This window comes from Ambystoma mexicanum, chromosome 1p (genome assembly GCF_040938575.1).
Source record: "Ambystoma mexicanum isolate Mex_15411 chromosome 1p, UKY_AmexF1_1, whole genome shotgun sequence".
NCBI classification, from domain to species: Eukaryota; Metazoa; Chordata; class Amphibia; order Caudata; family Ambystomatidae; genus Ambystoma; species Ambystoma mexicanum.
This window is the reverse complement of record NC_090921.1, coordinates 1,206,561,296-1,206,569,698: the sequence shown is the minus strand read 5'-3', so window position 1 is coordinate 1,206,569,698 and position 8,403 is coordinate 1,206,561,296. Positions and strand designations below refer to the sequence as shown.

At 42.0% G+C, this 8,403-nt stretch overlaps 1 protein-coding gene across 1 annotated transcript; it reads right to left on the bottom strand.

Moving 5' to 3' along the window:
* Positions 1-3,428: 3,428 nt before the first annotated feature.
* Positions 3,429-6,155, bottom strand: LOC138535662 (uro-adherence factor A-like). Its single transcript, XM_069641315.1, has one exon. It carries the CDS (start codon positions 6,153-6,155, stop codon positions 3,429-3,431), a length of 2,727 nt encoding a protein of 908 aa, XP_069497416.1.
* Positions 6,156-8,403: the final 2,248 nt, after the last annotated feature.

The window sequence follows — 8,403 nt, the reverse complement described above, 5'->3', positions numbered from 1 at the left end:
ACCACTTCGATTTTGGTTTTGCCCAAATGCCATTGAAAGTTTTCCTTTCTTGGATGGGATTGGAAAATCATGATTTTTGTTTTATTAATATTGATTTCCAGGTGATTGCTATTGGCGTAGATTAGAAGGGCGTCAAGTTTACGCTGCAGGCCAATTTGGGTTTGGTCAAAAATCGTTAGGTCATCAGCGTAGAGTAGGTGTCCAATTTGTGTTTTACCTAATGTTGGTGGGAAGACTCGTGTTGGACTTTTCATATTTTGAATGTCACCTATATAGGTGATAAAGAGTGCTGATGCTAATGGGCAACCTTGTTTGACTCCTCGCGTGGTGTTTATTTCGGATGATAGGTCACCTTCACGGCTGAGTCTGACTCTTATGGATGTTTCCTGGTGCAGAGCTTGGATTGGCTCTAACAGAGCGTGGGGACATTTCCATGCTTCAAGTTTGTTCCACAGGAGAGATCTTTCAACTCTGTCAAACGCTTGTGAAAAGTCAATATAAGCAGCAAATAGACGGTGCTTCTTTTCTAGGGTTTTTGCTTTTAATATACTGCACACTAGTATGTTGCATGTTGTACCTGTGTGTTTCTTGAACCCCGTTTGCATTTCGTCATTACATTCTGCAGAGGCCGCCCATCTTTGGAATCTCGTCAAGAGTAGTGAGGCGTATACTTTCCCCATGACATCTAGTAGAGCGATAGGTCGGAAGTTTGTTGGATCCGTGAGACTACCTTTTTTGTAGATTGGTACCACAATTGCTTTGGACCAGGATTGTGGTAGTGATCTCGTTTCGTTGCATCGCTTAAAGATGACGCTTAGCAAGGTGGCCCATTCCTCTGGATGGTTTTTTAGTTCTGCATTACTGATGCCATCTAGGCCTGGCGCACGAGAGTTTTTCAATTTGTTGATGATATCGATAATGTCTTCTTTTTTGTCTAAGTTCAACCATTGTTCACCTGTTGGTTGTTGTGCCTGTGGTTTTGCGTTTAGATCGGATTTGAAGACTTTGCTGAAATGACTTTCCCATGTGTATTGACTGATGTTATTTAGAATTTGATTATCCTGGGATTGTTCAACGTTGTGTATTAAGGACCAGAAGTTCCTGCTATTGTTGTTGATGAGCGCTTTTGTTATTTCTTCGGCGTCCTCTTGGTAAAAATTGTGTCTATATGATCTTACCCAGGCTTTGTATTTTGTTTTGATGTTTTCCATCTCTGATATGCCATTTGTGGGCGTTTGCTTGGAGGCTGTTCGACGGAGTCTTCTGTATTTGCGTCTTTTATCAATTAGAACTTTGTTGTATACGTGCCTTGGATTTTTGTTTGTTGCATTTCTTTTTCTTTTTGTTGATTGTATGTACGGCAGCAGTAGGGGTTGGTAATCGATACTGAGGCATGTCGCTGATGTGGTAATGGCCTTGTATTTTGCTGTGATTTTGAGAATTTCAGCACTGCTTAATTTAATTCTGGTGCCTTTCGCGTTTGCCTCAATTTGTATGTTCATTTGACAGTTTTTGTTTGTTTTGAGGTTCCATGCAGTTTCTAGCAAGTTGTGGTCACTTGTTGGAGTGTGGCGTACTTTGAAAAATTGTAGGCGTTGCAACATGGATTTAGATACATAGATATAATCGATCGTGGAGGCTGAGGATGCTCTCTGCCAGGTTGCTATTCTATCTATTTCTACGAACACTTCATCCAAGTTGTATAGCTCATTCGAGTCGGTGAACTTTCGCCAGATTGTGCCACGGTATACAGACGCCTTTTGTGATTCCGTTGCGTTCGTGTTAATTTTTTGGGTGACATTTAGATCTCCGCATATCAGGATGTTTTCTATGTCGTGCTCGGTTCTTATTGCGTCAATTGTTGTTTCACAAAGGTTTATGAATTTTTTTGTAGTGATTGCAGCTGGGTTCCAATAAAGGTTTATTATCGCCAGTTTTGAAAAAGCTGTCTTATGATTTGCGTTGCTTTGCCAGGCAATTTCTACTGCCAAGATTGATTGATTTGCAATCATCGTTTGTACAATGGAGGCTCCATGACCGTTTCGGCAGGCTATTAGTAGACCTGAAGTTGGACGTCCTTTGGATCCTCTTGCAGCAGGGGATAGAATGATTTGATAACCTTCTAGTGTAGGAGTTTGCTGCAACCAAGTTTCCTGTAGACAGATTATGTGGAATTCTCCAAGATTGGGGCCTCCCGGAGCAGTCAGATGTGCATGACCTCGTGTGTTCCATGAACATAACTTGATGTCGTTGTTGATTTCTGTTGGTTCGTTGCATGTGACTGCTTCCGCTGTCTTGAGTGGCTATTGTTTACGATGTAGGTTTAAAGCTCGTGGTAACCAGGCCCAGATTCCTGTTTTGTTGCTTGTGTTTGGACTTTGTTTGTGTTGAGCAGTGGGTGTTGAGCCGACTCTTTGCGTACAAGTTATTTTTGTGGTACCATCTATGGTTAATTTCTGTTGTAGCGTTGCCGTATTTTCTTTCTTCGTTGTTTTGTTGTGTACTGAGTCATTCTTGGTTTTGTAGTTTTCATTTTTGCTCGTATCATGATGTGATCTCTGATGTTTTTTTGATGTTTCGACTTCCATTATTACTTTGTGGTCTTTCTGAGGGTAATCCTCTGTGTCTTTTGTGACATGCTTCTCATGTTTCGTGGTTAAGGGTTTGCTTTCTGTGGCATCGGTCTCTCTGATCTTAATTGATTCCATGTGTTCTTCGTGTCTGTGAGTTGTGAGATCTTCCACGTGGTAACCAGAATTGTAGATATCTCTTTTGTTGTTTAGAATTTTTTTGAATGTTGTTAACGACGTTAAATGCAGTATTGTAGCTGCCCCATGTTGTGTGTGCCATGGTTCGACAATTTTCAGGTTGTCTGTGTGAAGTCTCTGCAAGTCTTTAACTTGACGTAATATTTTTAAGACCGTTCTTCGATTTAAAATGATCTCTTCTTTTATGCAACTTCGTTGGGTCAGTCTGATGAAATATCTTGAGACATTTTTCGTGTAATATAACTCGTCGTTTTCTTCAGTTTCTGTATTTCTTTTTTTTGAAGCATGAGATGCTCGTTTATTTGTCTCGTTCTGTTGGTTAGTTCTTGAGCTTGGATTGTATTTGGTGTTATTGTTAGATCTTCTTACTTCGTAATCTCGTTTCTTGGGTGTTCCTTCGTACACCTTTGACTTTCGTTTTTTGTCCACTTGAAGTTCTTGTGTTTTGTTTTGTACTTGTGAAGTGGTTATTGGCTCTCTATCCATTTTCTTATTCTTTTTTGTCGACAGTTCTTCTGATTTGTTTCTGATGTGAGTTGTTTTATCGGTGTTCTTGCTTTTGTTGGTTTCTGTATGTTTGATTGTGGTATGTATTTGCTTGTGCTCTTTTTTGTTCTCACGGGATGCTGCGTACTTTGTTAGACGATTTCGTTTTTGTTCTTAAGTTTCAAAGTTACATTCTTGCAGCATTTTCGCGTGATTTTCTTCTGTAGTTGTTGTAGTTTTTTGTTTCAGTGATTGTGTTTGTTCTGTCTTTTGATTGACTGTGGTTGGTGTTATTGGTGAATCACTGATTTCATCCGAGTATGTGCTCAGATTCGTTAGGGGATCTGTTAAATTCAGTTTATCCTTGAAATTCTGGTTTTTAATTTGTTTACTTTTGTTGTTTGTTGCGCTTTCTGAGTTACTGTTTTCCCCTGTTGTGGTGGGCGTTGAGCTACTCGTGTTCCGTTTTGATGCTGCGGCTGGTGCTATTGTTTCAAAACTTGGGTTCGATTCTTTTTCTATGTTCTGATTATTGGCGGTGGCTTTTAAGACATCCTTGTTGGTGCAGGTTGAGATTGTTTTTGGACCGTTATTCGGTTTGTCTTTTCGGCCAGTTGTTTCAAAAATGCCAAATGAGGGTGTTACAAGTCTGGTCTCGCATTTGTCATTAGCGTTTGCTTGATTTAGTACCAACATTACCGATGGCGTTTGTTGTTTCGTGGTCACATTATTTTTGATGTTTGTGATCTCGTTATTGTTTGCTGAGTTTTGCTGTGTTTTTTCTTTATCAATTGCTTTTCTGTCAACTGTTAAGTCGATGATGGTCTCTGTTTGTGTTCCTACTTGATATGTGTTGATAGACTTGCTTGGTTGATTAGACAGTGTTTCGTTTATCGTTTCTGTGCGGTTGATGATCGTGTCATTGCTACTTGACTCTATTGTACCTTTGTTGTTTGTGTGATTTCTTTTTGCTGTGATGTAACCTTCCAAGTATACTATTTTTGTCAGCAACATTGCTAGGATAACTTGTTGATCTTTTACTGCGTCATTCATGGTCTCATATAATTTGCAGAAGGGATTGAGTGCAATAGTTATGACAGACATAATTCCTTGTAGGTCCGTTTTTTTTGAGGATGCTTCTTGTACTGCGTTTGGCGTTTGTGGGCATGAGGTTCTGCCTGACTGATGTTCAAATTCGCTATGGCTTCTCCTAGGTGTTCGTGGATGATGAGAACCTCTTGCTTCCGTTTGTATTATTTTTTCTGTCGGAAAGATCCATTGAGGTCGATCTTTTATTTTATCCCCTTGCATATCCAGTTCCGCTGTCTTTAAATGTTTATTTGGTTCTTTTGTTTCTGTCGCGTGATGACTGGTTGAGCGTGGGCTGAGACTTTGACTGGATGCAGCTCGTAATGGGGATACTTCTGACACAGAGGTCTGAGGTGGGTTTTCTTGTTCTTGTGTTTTTGCTATGACCGCAATGGCCTTTTGAGGCTCTTTAAGTTCGTTATTGCTTCGAGTCGGTTGTTCATCGCTTGTCGCGCTCTCTTGGTCTGTGTTAAACGATGTTGAGTACACACCTTCTATGGTGTCTTGATAAGGTGCGTTTTTTCTATTAGGTGTGTCTTCGTCTATATTCATAGAGGGGCTGATTTTTGCCATTTGACCTGTTGCATTCTCGTTATTTGCGTTTGTTTTTTTATCGTCCTTGACAGTTGAGTCTGTTGATGTACTTCTTTGAACTGCGGTTTTGTCTGCTTGTGGCGATCCAGCTTCAGGTGTGAGGTCCATTCTTCGTTGTTTTGCGTGTGGTATGTTTTCGCTTATGGCTGTTAACATTTCTGCATCAGAAATTTCCATGTAGTTTCGTGATTTCTTCAGTAGCTGGAGTTCAAAAAAGTCAGTCAGCATTCGCATAGTATTTGTTTTTTTTGATTTCGCGATGCTTGCGCTTTTGCTCATCCGCTCTTTCGTAGTAAGTGATGCGTTCTTAATTGATCGATTCACTTTGGATCTAGCATGCATATTTGATTTAGTATTCTTTTGATTGGTTAGTTTGTGCAAACTTGATTGTCCGAATGTGGTTTCGCAACTGTCTCTGTTTCTTTTTTTCATGTTTCGCTCTGATGATGGTGCGCTTTCTTCGCCATTCGTTTCTGGTGGAGCGTGTTCCGTACCGTTTATACTTTCCTGGAGGTTTTCTTCGTTGTTTGCAGCGTGCACTAGGACTCTTACTTGTTGATGGGTCTTCGTTGATAATTGGTCATGAGTCTGTTTTTCAGATTTTTTCTCTTTCTGTCTATACGGTTCACAGCTCTCTATTTCGATTGCGGGTTGTGTGTTCTTCCTGTGCGCACGATCTTCATCCTCTGACGGCAGATCAAAGGTAACTGTAGACAATCCAGAGTTGGTAGAGCTTGATTGCGGCGTTTCTTCGACGTCTTTATTTTGAGGGCGTTCGTCTGTTCCCTCACTTTGCTCCAGGCTCTCTTCGTGCATACACTCCAACCCCCCTCCGGGGGTTGGCGGTGTAATTTGCTTGGGAGTGCCGAGTTGTGGGGATGCAGACTTTTTGCCGTCCTTGCCTTCTTTGCTCTCTTCGGTTTCCAAATGTTTGTGATTTTGGACGCTGGTTATTGTTTCCTCGTTCATCGTAATTTCAACGATTGTAATGGGGGTCTGCGCAGACTTGTGGTTTCTTTCTAGATTGACTGACCGCGGGCCGGTGTGCTCGTAACTCGTTTTTATGAGGGATATTAACGATGCATCGGTGACTTCAGAGGGAGCGTCGTTCTTCTTTGTCGATCTATTTATCTCGTCTCTTTCAATGGCTGCACCGGTTCTGGGCCCTCCTGTTCCTTTCCTCGAGCTGCGAAGACGACGCCCGTCATCTTCTTCCATTTCTGGGATGAACAGATTTTATACGCTGGGAGCTTGGGTGCGTGTGATGAGTTAGCAAGCTTCAATGCTAGTGATTTTAAGTGGGATAGGTGTAGGAATTGAAGGTAGTGGGCTGGATGCAAGAAAAGAAAGCTTAAGAGCTTGGAAGGGCTTACCGTGTGAGCTTCTGGGACAGGGCTACCGCTACCGCGGCCCTCCGCCTGACCACGCCAGACCACTTAGACACCACTTCGCACCGCGCGCGCTCTGCGCCGCGGGTGGTGTTTTGTAGTTGCTGCAGCTCCTCCTTCAAAATCGTGGCAATGGATGACAGACTCCGACCACGCCAGACCACTTAGACACCACTTCGCACCGCGCGCGCTCCGCGCCGCGGATGGTGTTTTGTAGTTGCTGCAGCTCCTCCTTCAAAATCGTGGCAATGGATGACAGACTCCGACCACGCCAGACCACTTAGACACCACTTCGCAGACCCTCTTTTTTCTTCTGCCCGCCCTCACGGTGGCAAAGAAGCAGAACGAGCAGCCAGGTCACAGACAGCAGGAATATTAAAGAAAGTACAAATATTTATTAGAAATGGATTTAATGTTTGTCTTCTGTCCGAGTAGTAATACAAGCTTCAAAAGTACTGAAATCATACATGTTTAGCCGTTTAATGTTTCATAGAATGTTTTCATTGCTATTAAGTGTACTGAAAGCACATATGTACCAAGATCAGAGTCCTAAACCTATGTTCACATACCTACTGGGTAACCTTCTGTTTTCTGCCATCAGTGATGTCATATATGATATAATAAGTAATGACACTATTGATGTCTTCAGTTATTCCATCAGTGATGTAATTAGTGATGTCAGATAAGATGTAATTAGTGATGTCACCAGTGAAGTCATCAGTGATGTCATCTGTGAAGTCATCATTGTGGTCATAGGCTACACAACATGGGGTGCGAAGTAAAGGTGGCTTTAGCTGAATTTCAGGGGTTTTGTTGCATTCCATTTTCAGCTTATTGTACCTGCAACTAAAGTTTTTTTCCCTGAATTTCAAAGGTATTGTTACAATGTATTACTCACCTTAAACTCCCTGAAACTAAAGTTTTTTCCCTGAATTTCAAGGGTTTTGTTATACCATAGTTGTTTCAATGCCAAAGATTTTGATATGCTATTCTTTTTTCCAGTACTCCTGTTGATCTCCTCCATAATGCCATATCCCCAATGCCATTTTGTATGGCATTGTACATTCCTTTTTCCTTGAATTTCAAAGGTTTTGTTACACCATAGTTTATTTTGGTACCACTGTATATGTGTGGGCTCTTCGTGCCATGGCCTTAGGCCATCCCCACTGTATATTTTATGGTACATCCTTCTTCCATGTCCACTTCATATTTTAAAACACAAATGATCCACTGGCCATGGCCTTTGGCCATGCTCACTGTATGCAGCCCACTTGCCATGGCTTTTGGCCGTGCCCACCGTATATCACACCCACTCGTTTGTGCCCACTCTTTACTTTACAACAGTACCATGTCACTTGCCATGGCCTTTGGCTGCATCAATCAAAATGACTATATGTTTGTGCCATTATTTCTTTTTTCCTATAGTATAATTGCAATGAACTACATATATCCACGGGTATTTGTAGTGTGGCCTACAAATAACCATGGGTATGTGTAGTTTTATACCTGCAGTCTTTGGGGAAAATGGCAAGGCCCCAAGTGCCCCCCTCATGTGTGCCTACTCCCCCAGCCCCCTGATGGCCTCCTCACCTCCCTTAATCTCTCCCATTCACCCCACAACACTCATTGTTTCTGTGATGCAGTTTCAGTTGAAATTTCGGGTAGCGACGGGTATACCCTAAGATAAAGCCAAGGCTATTGGAAAAATCTTTGAGCCCCGTGTCGCAAACTTGGTCCCCAGCCCCCCTCCAACTCCCACATTTCACTAGGTGTCCTCTTGCCTCCCCCCTACCTCTATGCTGATGGCATTTTCATATTTTTCTACCTGCAACTGTTTTTTTCTGAGTTTTATTTTCCAATAGCCTTGGCTATAACTTGGGGTACAACCACCTCTATCTCTCGCTCTGGCGGTTGTTTCATTTATAAACACTCTAGGCACCCGGAAACTGAACGCATCGAGGCAGATACAGCTATTTATTTTGGAGAAGTAGGTACCCCATTCTCTGTCAAATATTTAAAAAAATACTGGATGGAATAACCCCAAGCCACAAAAGGATCGTCACTCAATACTCCATGCC

What these genes read in the sequence shown, in the direction of transcription:
- LOC138535662 (XM_069641315.1), bottom strand. Translation starts at nt 6,155, where the DNA reads ATGGAAGAAGATGACGGGCGTCGTCTTCGCAGCTCGAGGAAAGGAACA.